Source organism: Gouania willdenowi, chromosome 22, assembly GCF_900634775.1.
Source record: "Gouania willdenowi chromosome 22, fGouWil2.1, whole genome shotgun sequence".
Lineage (NCBI taxonomy): Eukaryota > Metazoa > Chordata > Actinopteri > Blenniiformes > Gobiesocidae > Gouania > Gouania willdenowi.
Genome location: NC_041065.1, coordinates 29,358,908 through 29,383,775, shown reverse-complemented (window position 1 = coordinate 29,383,775; position 24,868 = coordinate 29,358,908). Strand labels below are relative to the sequence as shown.

Genomic DNA, 24,868 nt, shown 5'->3' with positions numbered 1-24,868 from the left:
GTTGTTTACTGAAGGCCTAAAAATGTTCCAGACGCAAATCCTGACAAACTTTTTTCCAATTTTGAGGGGCTGGCATGTCCACTAGATATGATCTACAGCAGATATTTTTATATATTCTGAGAGAGTAGGTGGAGCTGTATTACTATACCAAATTTCAGTTTCCTATGTGATCTAATTCCTGAGATATTAGAAGCTGAAAATGGAAGAAAAATAAGGACGTACAAAGATCAACACACACATACACATCACTAAATTGGCCATATCTCAAAAACTAATCATCTGATCAAACTAAAAAATTACTTTATGTTTATTGAATAATCACAGAACAATTGGTGAAAATTTCAGCTTTTTTTGAGACCAAAGTGTGTGGGCCATTTGTTGGAATGACTCCAATGTAATTTGGATTGAACATGAGCTTTAGCGTGAATACCACCGACCCTGAAACTATCGGGTGAATCCAAGTGCAGTTTTTTCTTCAAGTCCTCCGACGCCCCGGCACAGAGTCTGTAGAAGATGTGGTAGTTCCTCTCGTCGTGGCTCTGCATGCAGATTCTAGACTTCTCCAGCAAGTAATGTGAGACAAATCCTCCCACAACAGCATTCTGGAGACAAACGTCCATAAAATACAAAATCAAACGCAGGTGTTAAAATATCTGGATAAATATAACCTGATTCCTCTAATATCACCTTCTCATTGAAATGGATTTCCACAAACTTCCCAAATCGACTACTGTTGTTATTTCGGACTGTTTTTGCATTCCCAAAGGCCTCCAGAAGGGGATTCGCTAAAAAATAACACATATACATGAACATTTCTACTTAATATATCAACCATTTCATTTGTGCCTTAATTACCTTCGACAATTCTTTCATCGATATCCTGCCCGCTTCCGTACGTTGTAGTCAAATACCTGAAAAATGGAAAACAAGAGTGTATTGCTCATAGAAAAGCAATTTTACTGTAAATTAATTGCGATCTGTGAAAGGTCGGCATTATCGGAGGGCAATGTGTAAAAGGATGCTGTGTTTGTGCCCTATGTTTTTCAGTAAGGTTGAGTTTTATTCCAGAGTGGGGCAGTTAACTGTAGATGTGAATCTGAAGTGTTACAGAGATTGTTCATCTCTGATTTGAGAACTGGAAACCATTAGGAATTGGACTTTTATTTATTTTATTTTGGAGGTTGACAAATTGGTAAAGAGGAAAAAATTTGATAACCTATTGCAAAGATGGGCAATTTTTTTTTTTTTTTTTTTTTTTTTATCACAGTGGGGGCACGATTTATGTCAGCATTTACAATCCTGTATTAAAGCTGCAGTATGTAAGTTTTCTTTTGCCGTTTTGAATATTTTCCTGCCAATTATTTTAATTAATTTTTGTAGTTTTATGTGTATTGTTGTCATTCATATATTTCACTTTTTTGGTTATGTTTTTTGTGTTTTTAAGAGTCATTTAATGTTGTTTTGTTTTTGTCATTCTGTATATTTTTTGTTTGTTTGGTGTGTCATGTGGCATTTATTGTGTTTTTGTTCAATTGTGTTTTTGATGAAATTTTGTGTGTTTTTGTTATCATTTATCATGTCATACATTTCTGTAATTTTTTTGTGTTTGTGTGTTTTTGCTGATACTTTCTTTGTGCAATATTTTCCTGTTTTGTGTGTTTGTGTATTTTTCTGGGGGCCGCACAAAATTAGACAAGGGGCCTCATGTGGTTATGCACTTATTATCTAATATCTTATCTAAAGTGTATTTTTACTCCTTGTTGTGGTGAAGATGATGTATTCACTGCATCAAACACAAACCTGAGAACAAACTTGGTATTTTCAGTCTTTCCAGCCCCTGATTCACCAGAAACTATGATGGACTGGCTCATCTTTAATACCTTCATGTCCCTGTAGGCTTTGTCCGCTGGGAAAAAAAAGATTTCAGTGTTAAACGCAATAAACACAAAAGCAACAGTGTACACTAGCTAAAGTTTACAAAGTTAATAAACGTTATTATCAAAGGAATATCATTTTTTTGCTTGATTTTGTTGTTCCTCCTTGACATAATGAGCTGCTCTCACCTATAGCATAGACATGAGGTGGCAGAGTACCCAGTGACTTCCCTTTGTATGACTTGATCGCCTCCGGCCCGTACAGTTTGGTGATGTCATAGTACGGATTAACAGCAATCAAGATGTTAGCCACATACGTCTGTAGAGAACAAAAAAATCACGACAAGAGTTTTTCAGGTTATTGCATCTGAATATTTATATATTTATATATATATATATATATACACAAGGTATTAAAAATGTGTACATTAAGTTAAACAAAATACTGCATTGACAAAACTGAAGAATTCCAGCAAGTTGGAAGCATTCAATGGGAATTTAGGGGAGTTTATGAGAATTAAGGGGACTTAACAAAAATGTATGAGAATTAAAATGAATTAACGTGAACTTATGAGAAGTAAAGGGAATTAATATGAATTCATGAGAATCAAAGGAAATTAATGAGAGTTTACAAGTATTAAAGGGAATAAACGTGAGAATTCACGAGAAATACAGGGAATTAACATGAATTTGAGAATTCAAGGGAATTAATGAGTTCATGAGAATTAAAGGGAATAAATGAGAATTTACGAGAATTAAAGGGAATGAAAGTGAGTATTTGAGAAATATAATGAATTAACATGAATTTGAGAATTCAAGGGAATTAATGTGAATTCATGAGAATTTAAAGTAAATGAAGGAAAAAAGTTGAGAATTTACAAAATTTAAGGGATACACAATATATTTTAGCAACTGTTTATCCCCTTGAGATTTTTTGTTATAAAAGTATTGAGTTACATTATTATTTTTAAGATTGTTACTTTCTACAAGTCCTATGCTAAATAACTTAAACTTTACTTACAAATAAATATGTTGAAATGTGCTTTTTTGGATATAAAATTACTTCCATTTTCCGGCTAATTCTAATAAGCAATTCCCATGAAAAGTTTCTATTAATGAATTTTCCCTCGCTCAAGTTCTTTTTCAGCCCTTTGCAACCTGAGGTACAACACACTTTAGTCTAGTTTTTCCCTCATCTAGCAGCTGTCCCTTTATTTTGAAATTCGGAGACCAGGGTCAGATTTGGTTCTTAGTTCCCTTCCCTCTTTACCACCTGGTGCTTTCTGTCCTTAGGGAAACACGGACACAGTTAATTCATTCTACCTTCCACAACTCTACGACCTACATGTTGGTCCTACTCAACCAGAAAGTCATATATTGCATACTGTCTAAAAGCAGTGGGAACCTCTGGGTACCTCACGATACGATACGCGATACAAAACTCACGATAACGATTATCTCACGATATGACGATACTGCGATTATCGATATATTGGTCAGAAATCAATCTACAATAATCTATGACATAAGAAAAAAAAAAGATTAAGTGAAAAGTGTCCTATGAACAGTGAAACTATTTTAGTGAAACATTTCTGTAAATAAGTGTCAACATACCAATGTAAATGAATAAGAATCTCCAACAGTGCTTTTTAGGGATGTAACGATTAATCGTAAGGCAGTTAAAAATCGATTAGGTCTCACGGTCCTTTATTAATTTCATTCAGGATTTATTTTTAGTTAAATTGCAACATTTTGAATAGTTTATCAAGCGATTCTTATGACAATGAAAAATAAAGGAAAATAGTACAGTATTTTCTAGTTTTTTCCAGTCATCATTTGTCTACAGTCCCATTTTGTAAAATAAATCGTGAGAGAATTGTACGGTGAACCCCATATCGTGAATCGAATCGTATCGGGAGTTGTGTGAATCGTTACCTCCCTAGTGCTTTTTGTAAACAAAAAATAGGGTCTTTCTTGCCAGTGACACCATTATAGTGTAATACTCCAGTAAACAATATACTGGTTCCTTCAACAAACAGTGACAAAATTTCTGCGAAGACGTACCTGCACATTTTAGTGAAAAAGCAGAAAAGGTTTAAAGAAAAAATTAAAAATCGATACTTCGCACAAGCTTATCGATAATCGATCGTCCAAAAAAAAAAAAAAAAATCGCGATATATCGCCGTATTGATATATCGTCACACTCCTACTGTCTAATCATAAATCAGAAACATGCTGCATGACTACTACTACTAATGAGAGAAAACTAAAACATTTACTGCACGAGTGTGTGAATAGAGGATTAAAAAAGATGAAACGTACGTAGATGTTGTCTTTATTGTAGCGCACTCGGACGTTGTTGAGAAGCGTGGCCTCATTCAAGTACATGAGGGAACCTGTGAATTAAAAAAAAACCCAGCTAAAACCCCCACACATGACTCCTGTTATTACTCTAATATGTGATTACCTACTTACAGTTATCATCCACGTGTTTGTTGACGTCGTCCTCCGCTGGAAACACTTGGCTCATCGGTGCAAGAAAAGTCTGGTGAAAAACATTAAACACAAACCATTTTTCGAAGCCATTGCTCTATTATTATTATTATTATTATTATTATTATTATTATTATTATTACAGTAAACAAGATGATTTAAGGAATCTGTTAGTGAGCTTATTATTTGGAAAGCTTAACTAAATCAAACAAATATTCAAAAACCAAGAAGCATGGTGAACAGCTAAACAGGCACGCATAAATATCAAACATTTGTCATGTGTACCAAATGGCAGTAATGATGTTTGGTGCAGTGTGTCCCAAGCTAAATTTGCTACTGGGGATTGTATTGTTTTGAGTCTGAGTTAATGGAAATAAACTCAATGGAACAAGTCGGCTGTGATGGGAAACAAGGGAAGACATGGCAGGATAATTAATAATTTGTTGGGCGAGCACTGGGATTAAAGCACTGGGTGGCGTTCGTGACGGATGTGTGTTCTTTTTATAGAGAGACGATTGTGAATATTGTGCGGCATGTAATAGGAAACCAAGCACCAGATGTTTAAATCATGTCACAAGACACAATTTGAGCCCATTTTTGCATATTTTTAAACTTTTCCTGCAACGACACCAAACTTGCCATATTTTAACCTGTTTTCATCACTTTTTCTTGCCATATTTTTGGTCCTTTTAATAAATTTTTGCTCCATTACTCCCATTTCTGCCACTTCTCCATCAAATTTCAATGGCTTTTCTGCACATTTTGTCCACTTTCAAGAGATTTTCTGCACTTTTAATCTATTTCCACCACTTTTCCCACTTAATGTCACATGTTGACTGGGGCTGGGGCGATATATCAAGTTTTCTATTTTGGCAATATAGAAATTTATGTTAACGCCTGCACATATATATGTATTTTTATAGGTTATTTTGTATTATAAATACTCATTTTAGGAGTCTTTGCTTTTACTACTTCTCAGAACAGCATTAAACGCTCAGTTAGATGAATTTCTGAGTGCATTATAACCCAGACGTTCCCCTAAACAAGCCACACTACAGAACTCACTCACATGTGCTGTCCCTTATCGGAGAAAAAGCCAAAGTGTGCAGCTGTTTGTTAATAAATGCGCCTGTGTGGTATTTTTGCATCTGCAAATTTAACCTAGAATGGTCTTTCTGGTTAGACTTTAAGTTTAAAATTATCTATTGTACATATCGCCATTTAGAGAAAAAAATATCGAGATATAAGTTCTGGTCCATATTGCCCTTCCCTAAGGTTGACCCATTACAGTATTGTCATTTTTACCTCTTTTCACCATATTTCATGCTTATTTTTGCAAACTTAGCCACATTCACAATTTGTCATGCCCATTATAAGCAAGTTTAAACTAATTCAACTATACTTTTTAAATTACATAGCCCCCCCCCACCCCACTTCTGCCACTTTTAAGTCAATATTGACACCTTGAACCCTTTTTACAACTTTTCTGTCCGTTTCAGGTCACAAGAGGAAGTAAAAATGACAGAGAAAACATTAATTATTGTGTAAAACTACCAAATGATCCAATTAATATCTTAAATTCACAAATCTAATGGAACTCTACAATGTTTGTAAGGGCTTGCAGTTTTCCACATGAATGCAGTCATTTTTAATTGCAAATTCTAAATTACACAAAAATTGGTCACAAAATCGAGAATTTTCAGATCAAACTGGCACCGTAATGAAAATTTGTGGCCAAAGCCGAAATATAAACGCTCGGCTGAATACTGAATGCGGTTGTTAAGTTTTTCTCTACTTTTTTAAATAGTGCATAAATAGCTGTGTTTGTGTGCGTAAAGGAGGAGCTGCTGCTGCTGGTTCTTCAACAACCCACACATACTTTTCTGACTCTAAATCACTGCACGATGTTTGATTGCGTCATACGCTACTATTCGGCCTTGCTTTTAATTCACTAAACTGAAGCAAATGTTGCTTTTTTGCAATATTCAGCCAAATATATTTGGTGGCCAAATATATTGGGTGCATCCCTAACACCCCTGCATTAAAGAAACCCAAGCACCAGAAGTTTAAAAAGGGTCGAGATGGACTTGGTCGTTATTACAGACTCCTCCTCCTATCAGGACAATTGGGTGTCTGTGTGAGTGCACTGGTGCAGGCCACTCTGTGCCTGTGCAATGATGCACGCTTCATTAAAGCAAACAGCTTGTTAGCACCAACGCACAATGCAAAATGAGCCCTGGCTACCTACGTGAGGAATGTGTAACCAATAAAAGCAGCCAAGCAGAGCAATACATACACAAAACCAGGGACTAACAAGCCGGACACACCATTTAAAAAAAACAAAAAACAAAACACTAAATAACTTTTCATTTCTCAATGAAAAGAGAGGAACTTATGTGTGAGATAAAGTAACACAATAAAATCTCTCAGCTTGTTGAAATTTCACAAAATTACCCTTTCAAAATCATATTTTTGGAAAAACAAAATTGCTGGAAATCTATGAGCTTGTTGTAAATAACTGTAAAATATAAAGAGAAAGATGTGCTACATGTAATAGATCAGAGACATCCACCATAGGAATTATGATTATTGAAGTCTCGATTACAAATCAATTTTCCATTATTAAGGTATAAGTACACCTTCAGGTTTTTGCTGATCTGCCTCTTGGGGGAAATTTTAAAAAATGCCTTGATTATGGGCGTGGCTCCTAGAGTAGTTAAGACTCGCCCAGTCACAGCACTAAACAGTTCTGCAAAGAGCTGTCAATCAATGCTCACTGAGGGCTGTGAGAGGAGGAAACAAATCCCTCTGCCCATCTTTTATAGGAGGGGCGGGGCCAACAGTGACGGTTAGTTCGATTTCCCCCCCCCCAAAAAAAAAAAAAATTCCTTTTTTTTGGGGGGGGGGAAATACTGTATTATTTTCCTTTTATTTTTCATTGTCAAAAGAATCCCTTGATAAACTATTCAAAACAATGCAATTTAGCTAAAAATAAATCTTGAATGAAATAAATAAAGGAATAATACAAATGAAGAAGAGGCCTATTAATTTAAATTCTGGTTCTATAGTAAACAATGCAAAACTGCATAATAGTTCTTTTTCTTTTTAAAAGTGCAACTGAAAATGTATTTTGTGCCTTAACAATTGGACTTTAAAAAACAGTCATTGTACTATATTTACATCAGATATTTGTTTGGACCAGCAGAGGGCGCTGGTAACCCAGTGGTCGGTTGGCATGTAGAAATTCTTGCAGTGAAGAAGAGATGCTACGCTAGCACACAGAGCTAATAGAAAAACGTGACTTTTCCAGACATTCACGTAATATTACAGATATTCTTTCGGTGCTAAAGGAGTAAGGAATCATTTATTAACATGTTTAAGAGTAGAATGCAGCCAGAAAGGAAGAAGTAGCAGAGTCCGCCCACCGTGTACACTGCTGGACAAGAGAAGGGATACATATATAGTGCCCTCTGTTGTTTAAAAAAGTACTGCAATTCAATTTTCAAAGTATCGATGTCAATCGTGATACCTATGAATCGATTTTTAACTAACTTACGATTAATCATTACATCCCTAATAGCGAGCGTTAAACCCATAGACGAATGCCACTGACATTTTACAACTAAAAACGCAAAATTTAAATGCCTAGATCAATAAACTACATCAGTTCATATCTAATCATGAATGTATTCTCAGCATTAAAAAGTAGTTCCAGATTGTACTTAAAGTTTAATGACGATCGATCTTACAATTAACATCAATTTAAAAGCACTTTCAATTCAATTCAATTCAACTTTATTACGGAGATGAAGTCCAAAAAAACAATATTTTAGTGTCATTAAAATATCAAAACTAGGACAACTCACTTGCTGTGTTGCAATTTAAAAAATGTAAATAATTGATTTTGATTCATAGCATCAAAAATCAATTCCTAATTGGCTATGTTAAAATTGCGATTATAAGTTTAAAAAAAATAAAAATAATTACCACCCCAATCGGAATCAAAGCCACTCCCCTAGGGAGTGCATGACGTCATGACTTTTTTACCATCGTAAAAATATGCAGTTGCACATTTTAGATACGTTTTAATGAGTTTTAAAAGAAAATGTCAATTTTTTTTTACAATTTTTCGAAAATTATTTTCAAAAAATGCAAAATTTTCATTCTTCCAAAGCGGGAAAAACTAAAAAAAAAGTTTGGTAAAGAAGGGATGATGACGTGGACACCTATAATAACTCAATATGACAGACATCCATCATCAGGGAAGCTATTTGACTTTACTTTTTACGGTTTTTACATATTTTCTTTTGACGACTTGAGCAACTCGAGACATTAAACATCAAAGGGTTTTAGATTGTATTCATAAGTGAAGTGTGTTTTTATTCTTGCTGTGTGTGAGGGAGAGGGACCAGGTCCATGGACACGTGACGGCTCAGGTGGAACAGGTGGCCTTCACCTTCTAATGAGCAGCTCTCCCTCTAAGCAACGCTATCAGCACACCTGCTGCCACTTCACCTTTATTTATTTATGCCTCGGTGCGTGCGCTCTCTCGGGTTTCCAACATTTTATACTGTACTTGCGACGCCTCGCTAATCGACGTCCCGCCTTAAACAGAGTGAACGTAGCTTCACAATGAATAAAACTGTATAGGAGTAAACTGGAAAATAAATACAAAAAATAATAAGTCAAATACAAACAGATTTAAGTTTATAAACTTAATTATTGAGCATATTTTACATATACAGTCACGTTAACGCACACGTGTCAAACCGGTCCTTTAGAGCAGAGGTTCTCAACCTTAGGGGTCAGGACCTCAATTGGGGTTGTGCAACAGTTGAAGGGGGTTTCCAGATGCCTTCAAGAAACTAAGAATAACAATTTGAGCCCATTTTTGCTTATTTTTTTTTACCCTTTTTCCTTTTTCTACTCCACCAAATTTGTCATATTTTAATATATTTATCACCTTTTCTTCCCATATTTTTGCTTATTTTAATGCATTTCTCCATCAGATTTAAATGGCTTTTCTGCACATTTTTTCCACTTTCAAGAAATATTCAACACTTATAATCCCGTTCCAATACTTTTCCCACCTAATGTTGCAGATGTTGACCCATAATTGTCACGTTTAACCTCTTTCTACCATATTTCATGCAAATTTTTGTCATTATACCCTGTTTTACTTCTTTTTCTGTCCATTTCTGGTCGCAGCAGGAAGTAAAAATGACAGAAAACATGAGTTATTGTGTAAATTACCAAATAATTTAGTTGTTGATACCTAAAATTAACAGATTTAATGAAACTCTACAATCTTTTTAAGGGCCTGTTTATTCCACATGAATGCAGTCATTTTCAATTGCAAATTGGGGAAAGAACTCTAAATCTTTCCACAAATCTTACAATGTCTCACAAACAATTCCATAAATTTCCTCTAAATTACACAAAAATTGGTCACAAAATCAAGAATTTTGAGATTGAAGTCCGCGTTTGGCCCTTGAACTAAAATGAGTTTGATACCCCTGCATTAAAGACAAACAGAAAAAGCGAGAACAACAAGAAAAGCCCTCTCTCACTTTGACAGGCCAATGAAGATATTACTAGTTAATGTAAATGTGTGTTTTGTGCTTGTCCCCACCTTGCCCTTCTGGTTTAGAGGCTCTACGGTGAGTGCGTCAGCTCCTATGTCCACGATCATGGCCAACTGGAACCCCTCGGTGGGGTGGGGCGCCCACACTGGCTTCCCGTCGTCCATGGTCTACGTGTTGTCCACTCAGCCTCAAGACTACAGGGAAAAAGGTATGAGTTAATAACTACACGCACACACAGATACACACACACACTGTATGTAACTCAGAGGACATGCAAAACAAAGATCATGGTTTTGCATTTCTTTTCATGTCGGTTCAAACCAAGTCCATTCAGAGTTGGTCTTACTGTTGCCTAGCAATGGGCAAGCAGTAAAATTGTCTCATAAACTAATGTAGGGTATATTTCTGAGCCATTTTTACGTATATCGGCATTGGCCGATGCGCGCTGCTGCGGTCGACAATCCGCTTTATATACAGAGCGGCTGCCACAGGCTGCTCCGTGTTGCTGGAGACAGGCTGCAGAGTGCAGAGCCCCTCCCCCCACTAGCAAAGCATGAAGGAAGCTCTTCAACCCCAATGGCAAGTTTTAAACTTTCAAAGCATCTTTTAACAGTTTAACTTAGCTGACATTGTTCCGTGTTGTTGTCACAGTTGTATTTAACGAGCAGCTGGCTGGAAATTTGTTGCGTGTGTGGTTCTCTCTCCCTCCCTCTCTGCGCTGAGAAGGAGTTTTTAAAACTTTGAGAGGCAGTTTAATACTTGTTACAATATTTATTCATGTTAATGTTAATGCAATTTAGAACAGAAACTTGAACAGTTTGTTGCTTAATGCGCATCTCACGTCACGTTATTTTCCTCTGCTAATTTATGTTCTGGGATTGTGTTGGAATGGACTATTATTCCTGGTTTCTTTTTGTGTTTAATACTATAATTACACATCTTTACACTCAATAATCTTGTTAATAAAATATATCTTCTGTCAGGCCAACTTTTGAACGGCAGATTTATTGGAACACACACACGGAAACCTTTGAATCTCAGACCGGTCGGCTTCCAAAACCCTTTGATCAAATAAACCCTGTGTCCGCATCTGACCAACAACCCTAAAACTTGACTCTGTCTCATTCCATTCAAAACCACCACAAGACTTCTTACTGTGATTTCTTGTTTCTTTGCTGGACAGGGTCATTTTTTTTTTCTGGTTTATGGTATTTCCCATGATGATGTGATTACATTTCAACCATATTCAGGTATCATCAACTTTTAATCCATGAAAACAGCAGAAATGTAAATAAGTGTTTTTTGACACACACTTAAATTTATTTGTATTTAGTTTACTATTGCTAATATTATTGAATTAATAACCAAGCTTGTTAGGACAGATACACCTAACATGACAGTGTAAAATAAATGAATAAATAAATTTAAAAAAAATAATAATATATATATATTATTTTTATTTTTTTTTAAAACATTGATAAAACATATTCTACAAACATTCTTAGAAAAATAAAATATTGTTTCTTGGACTCCTCCCATCACATCCTCAATCTCACATGACATTGAAGGTAATACTACATTTACATTTATTTTTTTACTGGATTTTGTCATTTGTAGTCTGTAATAACATGAATACACCATAAAAAACAAGCAGACATTTTAAAGGAAGTGTGCTGAACACAGCTAAATCTATATTATTCAACCAACCCTTTGATACGTGAACTCTTCCCTTTGCTCTGTTGGCCTACTTTACACAATGACAGTCATAAGTCACGTATCCATAAAACAAGATAACAACATTACATCATCTCTCCTGTTTTCCCTTTTAGTGGCTGTAATAAAAACCAACAGATTTAGGACATAAAACACATATTTCTGCCTCAACCACGTTTATTTCAGTCTTGGTTGCATCAACTTTGGAATATTAAATATGTTTTTTTTTTTAACACATCTTGTTTGTTAGTGGAAGTTTTATTTACATACGTTTACATGACATTTCAATGATACGTAATGAGAACGAATTATTGTTATTATTTTAGTTTCTGTTTAAGGGGTAATTTTACTTCTCAAATTCAAATAATTAAAGCATAAATTAAGGCTGTCAATCGATTTTTATTTTTTTTTTCAAATTAACAAATGAATCGCACAATTTTCTGTAATTAATTGTGTTTTTAATCACATTTTTCTACTAAAGACTGTAGCTTGTAATGTATGTTATTTATTCATGAAAAATCATTGAATTCATGTAGAACTGATGCACAGAATGTATATTTTAATTCAAAGACCATTTTAATGACTTTCTTTCAGCTTTGAATGAACTCCGTTTCCAAGTTTAGCAAATTACAGAATAAAAACAAAACCCAGACCAAGGGCTGCACAATTATGGTCAAAATGACAATCACAATTATTTTGATCAATATTGTAATCACGATTATGATCAAAATTATTTATCATGCAAGGAAAAAAAAAATTATGCTTTAAACAAATTATGTATACAATTTACAGTCCAAAATGAAGCTTTAAATAACAATTACACTAAAAACATGAAAATAAAAAAAAACATAAAAATTTAAAATGTACCAATGCTAACTGAATAAATACACTATTACAGAGTGCACGGCCCCTATTTTAAATGCAAATATTGCCGACGATCAGGTTAATTTAATAGTGACAACCAAAATCGTGATCACAATTAAAATGATTAATTGTGCAGCCCTACTCATACCTATATAATACACTAAAGTGCAGACTCACCACTCTGAGAATAAATAGCGTAATAACGGTTCAGGGTCAGTCAACACCCGAAGTAAACAAAACTGTTTACTTAGTTTTTTTAACTAAAATTAAACATTCAAAATTAATCGACTGAATTACCACATTAATTTTGACAGCACTAGTATAAATCAATCTTTTCCATATATTTACTATTTATCAGAAATGTAGAAACAGGTACAGATGTGCTAAGTATTAATACATAATAGAGATGGTTAAGTTGGCTCAAGCGTAACGCTGAGTCATTCCACCTGATGAACTTTGAGTCCCTACGGAGGCTGAGTCAGCAGTTTCCATCACTAGGCTCTTTAGATATTTGACCTCAATCCCTGAAGCTGATCGGACACTAATGTATAACGTCGGCACACTTTGAGGTTGATGATGACCACGTATAAAGTTCTACTTTTCACATTGGCAAAATTAAGACAAAAGGTAACATTTATTCATGCTAAATAAATTTAAAAAAAACAACACAAACACACACAGTCCAGCATAAACGGTGTGTTATATAAATCACCGCCGATCGCGGTAAATGTTATCATGAGCATATACATGGGTTTTCCCATAGACGTTAGCATGAAGCTAACAGTCTTTTTGTATAGTGGTATTTTCTATTTTTAAGAACACTAATATGTATTTGTATCTTCAGTTTACAGCGTTTCCTGAGTAAAGACTAAGCGGATGTACTGAATCAGAGAAGAAAAATATAAATTTTTAAAGTTCATGAATTGATTCAGAATTGTGGATGATTAGAATCACGATTCTTATGTGAATCGATTTTTTATTTTTTTTCCCCCACCCCTATCAATTACATAAGGTTAGGGTTCATTTTTATTCTAGAGTCTAGTGCAGATGTGCAACTGGCGCCCCCCCCCCCCCCCCCCCCCCCCCCTCCCCAAAGTAAATACACAAAATGAGATTAAAATACACAAAAAAAAACAGACTAAAAAACTCAAAATCACGACAAGAACTCAAGATGACTACAAAAATAGCCAGAAATCTATAAAACAGAAATATAAAAAGCATTAAGAAAACCCATTAATTAATTAATTAATACACATTTTAAAGGAAAAATAAATGTTAGAATTTATTTTTGAAATATGAGACGAATTGTGTTAAAATTCAAGACTTTTGAAACACTGATATAAGACATTTTAGTGACATTTAAGGCCTTATTTTTTAGATTTCTGAATTTAATGCCTTTTTTTTAGACTTTTTAAGGATCCGCAGGAATGTTGAAAGTAAAGCGGCATCTTTTCATGATTCCTTCACGTGTGAGTAAAATGACCGCAATGAATGACTGTGTATGACTTACTTGTACTTTAGTACAATTACCATCAAGTAACAGCACTTCTACTTGAGTAGGATATATCAGTAACCAGTTCTTCCTGGTGAGCATCCTGGAATCCTCTTAGTATTTGACCCTAATCCAGACACTGAGGGAAGATCCACTGGTGAACAAGTAAAAAGTCAGTGATGGTTCAGGGAGACTGAAGGGGTTTGCATGTGCTCGGAGGGAATAAATCAATCCTCCATGAAAGGATTCATGGTCAGAGTTACAGCAGGACACACACGTAATAATAACACGCCTCTCATTTCCTGTTTCTTGTTTCCTGTTTCCTGGTAGACAGAAAAAGACATGGAGGATGCAACCATGCATTCATTCATTCCCAACAGGAACATCTACTACTACACTGGTTCCCAACTATTTTTTTTTTTTTTTTTTTGGATCGTGACCCCATTTTTAGATCACAAATTTCTGGCGAACCCTAAATAATTTTTTTTTCTATAGTTAGTTTTTGATCATGTTTGTTAATTTAGCAACTGGCAGAATACTGGCGACTAATTTTATGCGGCCCCAAAAGTAAATGTACAAAACATTGCAGGAAAGTACAGTAAAAGACAAGATAAAAACACAGAAAATAGTCCAAAAACACACAAAACTACTGTAAAAATTAACAGTACGACAACAGTAATACACAAAATTACTCAGAAAAATATACAAACGACAACAAAAGTACACAAAAAGACAATAAAAACACAAAAATTAGTCAAAAAAATGCAAAATGGCAGCACAAATACACATTATTACTCCAAAAAACATATATTTTACAGGAAAAATACACAAAAGGATTACAAATGCACAAGACAACAACAAACATAGATTAACAAAAAAAAAAAAAAAAAACACACAAAATTACTATAAAAAGTCTTTGTTCTTTCTTGTTTTAATGCTCAGATTGCTCATTATTCTAAATGCTAACATGAATGTTGATCATGTGGCCCTCTGATCAAACAAACACATGGACTTGTCTTTTATTTTGACAGGCATGCTGTGTAGTGGCATGTTGCACAGGAAAATACATAGTTTTATGGGGTTTTTTTTTTTTGGTTTTTTTTAAAGATTATATATGTGTTTTCAACAGCTATTTTTGAAAAACTAAATTTGTTTGCTTGAATTCTTTTAAAAGAAAAAGAAAAAAGTGGGTCACGATTTAATGACAATGGCAAAATGTGGAGAAGCCCTGGTATAGAATACAGTTATTAAAAATTGTGTGTTGTGTTTTAATTTGTATATATATATATATATATATAAAGTAAAAATCTATTTTTAATCAGTAATTATTTTTAATAAATTCTAGGCGACCCCACATGGGGTCACAACCCCTAGGATCTACTGCATCTGTTTTAAACATCGAAGTATCTATCGATACAGAAATGTATCAATAGCCGCCTTTTCAACATAAGCGTAATCTGCCTGCATTGCGTGGCCGAGTGGTCTAAGGCGCCTTTACTCCAACACAAGTTCCACCTTTAAAAATACATTTACGAAAAAAAAAATAAACATTATAGGGTATTTCCTGGGTTAGGGTTAGGAATAGGGTTAAAAATACATATACCAAAAAAAACAAAAAAAACACTTTAGGGTATTTACCGGTGTCATGTGCGCATCGTACTGAGATTGTACATGCGCATGTGCGCACTACCGGAAAATGCATTTTTGCGTAAACATTTATTAATTTTTGTTTATTTTTGTTTTCAAAGTGAACGGACACGTGTTTTATTTGTTTATTGGATTATGTTAGGGGAGGTAAACTCAAACAGTGACACCAGGTTAGCGTTAGAGCTAAAACAAAAGGGTTAGCAGGGTAGCTAAAAATATATGAGCTCAAATAAAACTGACGGAACTTTATGTCACGTGGTGCACCTAAACTGGTCAATAAGGGGCGATCCGTATGAATAGACTACATAGCTATTATACGTTTCCGTATGAATAGCCACGGCCTTTAAACATCGACCACTGAAGTCAAACTTAACGAGATGTGTTTAAAAAGCTTAAATTTGGAAATTCATGCTTTGCAAATGTGGGTTTAATTGAATAAAATTACCAGGGAAGTGAATAATTAAATTAGCTGTGATGATGGGAAGTTATAAAATTATAATTTAATAAAAGAAAAAAAGTGAGGACATTAGCTTAATTTGATTTAATCAATTATAATAAGGGATTTGTAATCTTTTTTTTTTTTTTTTTTTTTTAAAGTTGGGTTATATTCCACAGTGAAAAATGCCCATTAAACAGCTAATACATAGACAGCACGCTTTAGCTAAAAACAAGTTTAAAAAGTAAAAAACTTACGGTGTATTTTGTTCACAGAGACAGGTTTAGGCTGTGGAACAGTTTAATAGTTGGTAAATATCCGTCATATGGTCCGTAGCTCAGGTCCAGACTCGGTCACTGTCAGTTCATCCACAGACAGGGAGGCAGGGAGGCGGAGCCAAGCAGCAGCAGGTTGGCTGGTGACGTCAGCATTAAGGTGCGTTCAGGTGTCGTTTGAAAAATTCCGTAAAATAGTATTTTACAAATTACATTTTTTTTTTATCTCAGATTTTCATGGAAGGAAGCCCGTTTCTGCCACTAAAAAAATAAAATAAAAAAATCACTATGGAAAATAGATAGAAAATAGATAGAAAGTCATGCAAGATTGTCATTTATGAGGAAAGATCCACAGAAAATCAAATTTTTACTGAAACATCAATAAGAAGAGTTACTGGGTTGATGCAGTGTGATATTAGTTTATAATTCTTAATCTGTTTTAATATAAACCTGTTGAAAATGGTGTATCAGATTTGATACAGCAGGTGTATGAGGTCATGTAACACTAAGTCAGTCATTTGTCATTTTATTGCATTGCAACCGCCTTTTTTATTTTTCAAGTAAACTAAATAAATGTTTAAAAAACCTATTTTTGGTTGTTCATATGGACTGACAAAGGCTCCAGTTTCAAAACTTTGAAATTTTCTGTCAATTATTTAATGTTTCAGGCATTACGGGGTTAAACACATTAATAATATAATTTTAAATGGTAATTTTATATATGTTTAAGAAAGTGTCTATTTGTATGGTTGCCGTACGGACAACTTTCGGTGCTATTGGTACATTTACCGAAGTACACGTAAGTAGCGTCTTAGGGTTAGGGTTAGGTTCTAACCCTATATCAAAACAATAGGTTTAGTCTTAGTCACGTGACCTAAACTGGCCAATGTGGGGCGCTGCGTACGGATAGAATGTTGGTACATTGATAAGGCAACAGTACGGATAGCCACTGCCCCCTTTTTTTTCATTATTTGAGATTTCAGGTGAAGCCATTTTATTTCCAGACGACCCCACATGTGGTCACATCCCCGAGGTTGAAAAGCCCTGAACAACATTTTATAGAGCTGGCCGATATATTGAGATCCAAGACATATCGAGTTTTCTAGTTTAGCAATATAGAAAAATTTCAATATCGCATATATCGATGTGTGTGTATATATATATATATTTGTATCTAAACACTTGTTTTAGGAGTCGCTGCTTTTGCTACACTACACAACTCACTCACACGTGCTGTCCCTTGTTGGAGAAAAAGCCAAAAGTGGCACATTTTGTGCAGCTGTTTGTTAATAAATGTGCCTATGTGGCATTTTGCCTCAGCAAATAATCCTGACACGTCTTCCTGGTCAGACTTCATTTGGAAAACAAATGTATCGAGATTTATATCGTATTTTGCCATTTTCAGGAAATTTTCAGCCCTAGTACACCGTCAATCAGTTTTTTTCTATGGTCTTTTATTTTGAGAGAAGTGGACTAGGAGCTATGGAGAAGGAGAAAACCATCCGAGCACTTGACTGACCAGGATGAAAAGACTGCAAATGTTGCCTTGAGAATCATGAATATTTGAATGGGAGGTAATCCACACCTTTTAGAGGGATTCTCTTTTCAAGAAGACATTCGATACACATTTGAAACAGTGACTGCCACAAGGCTTGAACATCTAATGTGGACATTTGATAGGCTACCACTGTGGTTGGATCTAGTTACAAGCATAGATAACAGAGTGTAGACACAGACGTGACATGTTTTTTTTTTTTTTTTTTTTGTTTTTTTAAATGAATTAGATCTGGACTACTTAATATTGTGCAAATGCAGTTGATATATTTTTTTGCAGACTGTACTTAATTCATGTTTTTTTTTTTTTTTTTTTTTTTTTTTTTAAATGATTTAGATCTGGACTACTTAATATTGTGCAAATGCAGTTGATATATTTTTTTGCAGACTGTACTTAATTCATGTTTTTTTTTTTTTTAATAAGTAAAAAAAGAAGGGGCCATATACATGTGGATACAGAGGTGTAATGTTGAGCTTTCCAGGCCAGTGGCCCCATCATGTGGCTCCAGAGAGGAAGAGCATGTCTGTGCTTCTAAAACCAAATGACTATAAAAGTAGCAATGACAACAGTCCTCCTTTCAAACATAACATACTACACTGCACAAATAAAAGTAAAATAAATATTATCAGAATCATTGATTTTTCAGACTATTTCGAATGAAAAGAGAGAAAAACATACATAAACATAAATAAATAAATAAAAGACTGTTAATTAAATAGGGATTAAATACAAGTGCACACCTCCAGGAAAATATAATACAAAATATACAAATATCTGTCTATCTAACAAACAGAGATGAAACTATTAAAATCATTTTAATGATGATTAAATATGATTCTTATTTTTTAATCATCTCTCAATGAAAATATCTTGTTTTTTTTTTTTACAACGTTGATTGATTCGCCAATTGTTTGATGTCACATAAAGTGAGGCCAATGGTTTATTTATACATATATATATATATAATCAAAGTGCTCCACTACTTTCCCAGCCAATTATCTGTGGGGCTTTGAATGCTTTGGCCTTTATCTGTGGAGTGTTTATATCTGTCCTATCACACACATTCTGGAGAAGCCGGGGACGGAACACGAAATGTTTGCGAGACGAGACCACCAGCGTTAGAAGCTCCTCCAGTGAAAGAGCTGCAAAGTTGGTGAGAGGTTTCACTTCTGCTTGGAGAGATCTTCTAAAGGTAGGACTGTGTGACCATATATGCTTTAAATACTATGTTTACTAAAAGGTTTTTTTTTTTTTTTTTTGCTGTATATACTTGAAATTTTGAATATCACTTGAGTTTTTCATGCTCTTTACAAGTTTTTTCTTCATATGTTGCAAAAAAATTGTGAATAACATTGTAAAATACACGTAGTTTCTTAATAAATAACATTTCAGCTGTTGTTTTCTTGCATTGTTTTCGCAGTTTAACCTAAAATCTGTTGATGTAGAAGAATGAGAGGAAAGAAACCATTACCACCAGTGATACTAGTGACTGTAATGATGAGCTTTTTGCCGTTTCACCTGTATGGACACCAGTTGACAGAAGATCCCTGCACTATTCAGATCCTCGTCCCTGGACTTAAAGGCATGTCAGTCTGCAGGTTTCACACGGTATTCCAGAATATTCCACATGCCTTTAGAAAGTGGAAACTCATGTGCATTATCTAAGTTATTATCCTTTGTTTTGTATAGGTGAACCTGGAGACAAGGGACACAAAGGAGCACCAGGTAGACCAGGGAGAGTTGGCCCCAAAGGAGAGACTGGTAGGATTTTGACTATTTTTAAAGAATTTTATTGTATTTTTAATGGCTGTTTTTGCTCCTAATCACAGAACGTCCAAGGCTAAAGGTCACATTTCTTGGCCAGATAATGTGCACATGTTTACATTAGGCTTAGAGGTTGTAGGACAAATTATTTGTGGAATCCAGATTGTTTACAGAAGACTATAATGAGGATTGGAGCAAGTTCTGGAAAGAAAGTTTTACGTATTTGTTTTTAAATATGTCAATAGTTTTTTTTCCGGTAATAATTCTCACACACTCTACTGCCTAGGTTCCCAAAGTGGGGTACGGGTACCAGGGTTGGGGTCAATAATAATTGTAATCACGTAATTGGTCATTAGTTACAAATTATATAACGCAATTGTAATTAAAAAAACATGTTGTCGTAATCAATTGTAATTAAGTTCAGATAATTGACTTTGTAATTGTAATTGCCATGAAAATTCTATAAAAATTTCCAATTGTAATTTAACAGAAAACTGTACAGTTCTACACATATTATGTAGTTAACAATTATTTAAATATGTTTCATATCAAGCTTTCCCACGTTTTATTGATACATTTTTTTTTTTTTTTAAATCAACACAAAAAAGGCAATGACTGAAAAGTGTGGGAACCACTGCTCTAGCTTTAGTTCTTTATAAATATCAAACATGAGAAATGTATTGCTTTATGGATGGATTTGTATTGAATGTCCCAAACATTTATTTATTTTTTTTTGTTCAGGCCAAACTGGACTTAAAGGACAAAAGGGGATAATTGGACGTTTTGGAAAAGTCGGTCCAAATGGAATGAAAGGTGTTTTATTGGCCACTGTGACCAATTCCCTTTTTTTTTTTTTTTTATCCTTTTTTAAGAATTTCATTGACTAAAACTTTACATTAATGTTTATTGATATGAAGCTGCTTATTAATGCAAACATATTTATATGTCTATGTTTTAGCTTAACTTTTATTGTTGTTTTTATACAGTTTTAGCTTAATTTTTTATTGTGGTTTTCTACTATGCACTGTTGTGGTTTTATATTATGCACTGTAAACCTGAATTGGTTACCAGAACTAAAAAAAATGAGGAAATTGATTTATATATTTTTTTAAGTTGATTCAAAACTCAAAATTTTCCAGAACTTAAAAGGGTTGATGACTGGCTACTTTTTGATAACAGTTAAATAAAACTGTGTTAAATCATCCCTATTTGAAACAACAGGACTTAGCGTAATTATTATTTAATTCTATTCAGTTGTACTTTAGATTTTTTAAAGCTTTTTATGCTTGCTTATAAACAAATTTCGTTCCATTTACTCAAAAATCATTGATTTAAGCTGATATCTGGAGTTTCTGAGAAACGTCTCGACGTCCCGCCCTCAACATCCTTGCTTCCTCCCCCTGCCTGTGCCAATCTACCAGAAGCCACGCCTCTACTTTTCTGCACGCGCATTGCGTAACATAACAAGGTCGCATTGATAAAGGTCTATGGGTCAGGTAAGATCCAAAATCATATTTACCTGTATGTTGTTGTGAAGCACGGCCATGTTTCTGTGCACAGTTCTGCATTCACTTTGATTGACAGTCTCAAAACCAGGAAGTTGAAGCCTATTGGCTGGACACACTCTACGATCATTTCAATTTGTATAGGACGAAGGAGGGACTTATATACATTAATTAATTTGGTATTTTTTCGCATTTCAAAAGAATCATACATAAACATAGATTTCTCAGAAACTCTGGATATCAGCTTTAATGTGACTCAAAAAGGATGTTACACCAACTTGACATCATCAAGTTAATAGAACTTTTTCTTTAACTTTGAGTATAAACTACTTAATCTATTTAGTTACTTTGAACATTCGGGTTTACAGTGATTTTCAGATAAAATGTATGATTACTACTATTATGTTTCCTGCTGAAGGGCTCAAAGGAGATATGGGTGACCCAGGTCCAAGAGGCGAAGATGGGGATCCAGGTTGTCTTTTTTCTAGACGGTCAATGCAGTTTTTCAAACAAATCCATCTGCGTTAACAATCTTTATCTCCTTTATTCTCCACTCAGGTGTTCCTTGTGAATGCGCGTCGATGAGGAAGCTGATTGGAGAGATGGACATCGTCGTCGCTCAGCTCTCCTCAGATCTAAAGTTCATTAAAAATGGTAAGATTTTAGTTGCTGATGGTGATATTTTCATAACTAAATTGACATGTCACTGGTAAATGTATAGAAATCCAGGTGCTCATTTTTCAGCCCTGCCCTCCCCTGCAGCTGTTGCTGGCATTAAAGAGACAGAGACTAAAGTCTATCTGTTGGTGAAGGAGGAGAAACGCTTCTCTGACGCTGAGGCCTATTGTCGGGCGAGGGGGGGGCACCTGGCCATGCCTAAGGATGAAGACACCAACGCTGCCATCGCAGGATACATAACGGACGCAGGACTGAGCAGAGTCTACATCGGCATCCACGACCTGGACCGTGAAGGGGTTTTCATGTACGTGGATCGCTCCCCCATGACCACTTTCAATAAATGGAGGAAAGGCGAACCCAACAACGCCTACGACGATGAGGACTGTGCAGAAATGTTGGCCTCGAGCGAGTGGACTGATGTGGCGTGCCATCCCACCATGTTTTTTGTTTGTGAATTTGACAAAGACAGAATCTGAGTTTGGTGATTGTTCCAAAAGAACAAATAAATGATCAAGAAGAATTGATCGATTCAAATGGAAACTCAAACTCAATAATGCCTGCAAACATGTTTTGGACTTGTGTGTCTGTATAGAGCAGACATGGCCCAACCGGTGGCCCGGGGCTCACACATGGCCCTCGGTTTTATTTTGTGCGGCCCCCGAAAACAGATCTCCAAAAATTCTAGAAATATAAAGGCTTGACATGACTCCCAAAACACACAGATTAACAGCAAAATGTACAATGTGCACAAAAAATACACAAAAAAAATACACAAAATACAAAAAAAAATACACAAAATGACTCATAAAACACAAAATGACGCAGACAGCAAACAAGATGACTTCAATAACACACAAAAAAACAATACATAATAGCTCCAAAGACACACTAACTATCAACAAAATGACAGGAAAATACAACAAAAATACAGAAGATGGCCCCAAAAATGCACTAATCGACAGAAAAATGCACAATGTACAAAAAAAAAACACCAAAAAAATTCCAAAAATACACAAAATGACAACAAAGACAGACCACTTAAATAAAGAACATGACAAAATATCAAAAGTGACCCAAAGAATGCACAAATTCAACAACAAAAATGCAGAAAATGACAGAAAAATACACACAATTACAACAAAAACACAAAAAATAACCAAAAACACACAATGAATCCAAAAACACACAAAACCAGACAAAGACAAACTCTGCGATCAAGAAATAAAGCTAAGTCTACTAAACAATTAATTAAAAAAACCCACCAATTTAAATGTATCCCAGATCATAAAACATGTACGTTCTTTAATTAGATTATCTGGTGGTTATAAGTATGAATCTTAACGCACAAATAAACAAAGACAAACAAAAAACAACAAAAACAACCTTTTGTCATCATTAGTTCACATTTTATTTGTTTGTGCAACACAAAAAAAGACTGGATTAGTATAAACTAAGAGTAAAAATGTGACTGTCTTAAATCAGTTTGACATTTTAATCCCTGTGAGGTCTCTTTGTTTTTCATACGATTAATGAAAGCTAGCCTCCAGCTTTATACCAGCTACTGTTTCAGGGCAGAGTGTCCCAGCAGAGACATTATTCCATCCTGTCCCTTTAAGAAGAGACATTTGAATATGCATGAAAGATTCTTTCTAATAAGGCACAGCACCAGTCCCTCAAGAAATGTATAATTAATGCAGAGATGAATTATGCATTTAATTGACCAAGAGTCGTCTGGCAAAGACCAACGTCTGCTTAAATTTGTGGATTTCATTTACGTCAACTGTGTCTTACTGTTAACAACAAATGATAAGTAGACATGATTTTAATGATGAAATTGTGCAGTATCCGTGTGACGCTGTTATTCAGCTTGGTTTGTTGACAGAAGTGAAATAGCAAGTATGTTATCTTCTTATACAAAAAAATATAACTGAAATAAAATAAAATATCATTCTCTGCACCAATAATGTCAAAGGCTGTTCCATGATCATGTGATTAAAGGCACATTTTAAAGGGCCCATGTTACGCTAAATCAACTTTTCTGTGCTTTAAACATGATAAAGTGCTATTTGGGCTTCATACACATTTTATTACATTTCATACCCGATTTTATTAACAACTGTTAATGTCAACGCCAGATCAGCGCACGGGTAATGAGAAAGTCAAACATAAACAGGCGCAGTGCACGCAAGAGACCCATCGGATCTATTTACACAATCATGTATCAAAGATAAGAATAATCCATGTTACTTTGCAGAAAAAGGAATGTTTCAACGGTGTATTCCTTTATAATTGTCCTCATCTGCTCCATTCTTCCTGCACAGCGGATCCTGCCATCACCGTTGCGGTTAAAGCTGCATTATTCAGAGCTACAGCTGCTGCAGCAGAAAAAGAGGAACGCTGCGCGCAAACGACACTATGTGACGGAACCCGACCACCAGTTCTAAATATCTCTCCCAACCTGACCCGTCCAATGCTGTCAGGTCCCGTCCTCTACTATCAGCTGTAAACAGTTGATGCGCGCCCCTGCGGCGGCTTGGCTGATGGCTGTAGTTCCACTAACCACCATGGTGTCACTATGGTGTCTGCTTTATACATCCTGCCCTATGCTTCTTTAAGCGTACTTATATTTCATCCAAAAATTGTTCTCATTCACTCCTGATGTCAGAGTGATATTTTTGCGGTTTTCACAGGTTGACACGTTGATAAAACAATGGCGATGTTGATGTTATGGATTGTACGGAAACACCCGAATACGCCTGGAATCGGAGTGTCCCGTCGTCTTTTCTGGAGAAGAAGCACAAGAAATCCCTCAAAGAAAGAAGTAAAAACCCTTCTTAAAAAAACGTTTTCGCTTCGGCACCACCTTTGCATTTTTCTACAGGACTCCAAATCCCACAATGCAATGCGCAAAACTTTTCACATCGCATGATTATTTGTCAACAAATGGATTGTTTGTGATGGATGATGATACATTTGAACATCTTTTG

At 35.0% G+C, this 24,868-nt stretch overlaps 2 protein-coding genes across 8 annotated transcripts in view; one reads left to right on the top strand and one right to left on the bottom strand.

Moving 5' to 3' along the window:
• myo6b (myosin VIb) overlaps positions 1–16,478 on the bottom strand; it is a 76,150-nt gene extending 59,672 nt beyond the window's left edge. For all 4 annotated transcript variants that reach the window (XM_028438963.1, XM_028438965.1, XM_028438964.1 and 1 more), the window contains exons 1-9: positions 16,362–16,478; positions 10,000–10,146; positions 4,350–4,419; positions 4,197–4,270; positions 2,064–2,193; positions 1,801–1,906; positions 856–911; positions 688–785; positions 438–602 (exon numbers count right to left, since the gene is read on the bottom strand). In XM_028438963.1, coding sequence (XP_028294764.1) covers positions 438–602; positions 688–785; positions 856–911; positions 1,801–1,906; positions 2,064–2,193; positions 4,197–4,270; positions 4,350–4,419; positions 10,000–10,116 — 816 coding nt within the window. In that variant the 5' untranslated portion in view covers positions 10,117–10,146; positions 16,362–16,478. The remainder of the gene's footprint in view (positions 1–437; positions 603–687; positions 786–855; positions 912–1,800; positions 1,907–2,063; positions 2,194–4,196; positions 4,271–4,349; positions 4,420–9,999; positions 10,147–16,361) is intronic.
• Positions 10,025–22,828, top strand: colec11 (collectin sub-family member 11). Of its 4 annotated transcripts, XM_028438992.1 has the most exons (8): positions 10,026–10,160; positions 19,009–19,126; positions 19,355–19,516; positions 19,624–19,695; positions 20,440–20,511; positions 21,622–21,675; positions 21,762–21,857; positions 21,948–22,828. In XM_028438992.1, the coding sequence occupies exons 3-8, from the start codon at positions 19,384–19,386 to the stop codon at positions 22,355–22,357; spliced, it is 837 nt and encodes a 278-aa protein (XP_028294793.1). In that variant the 5' UTR covers positions 10,026–10,160; positions 19,009–19,126; positions 19,355–19,383; the 3' UTR covers positions 22,358–22,828. The 4 variants fall into 4 exon arrangements, with proteins under 4 accessions (XP_028294795.1, XP_028294792.1, XP_028294793.1 ...); XM_028438994.1 differs by lacking the exon at positions 19,009–19,126 and having other exon boundaries at positions 10,025–10,160; positions 21,966–22,828; XM_028438991.1 differs by lacking the exon at positions 19,009–19,126 and having other exon boundaries at positions 10,025–10,160.
• Positions 22,829–24,868: the final 2,040 nt, after the last annotated feature.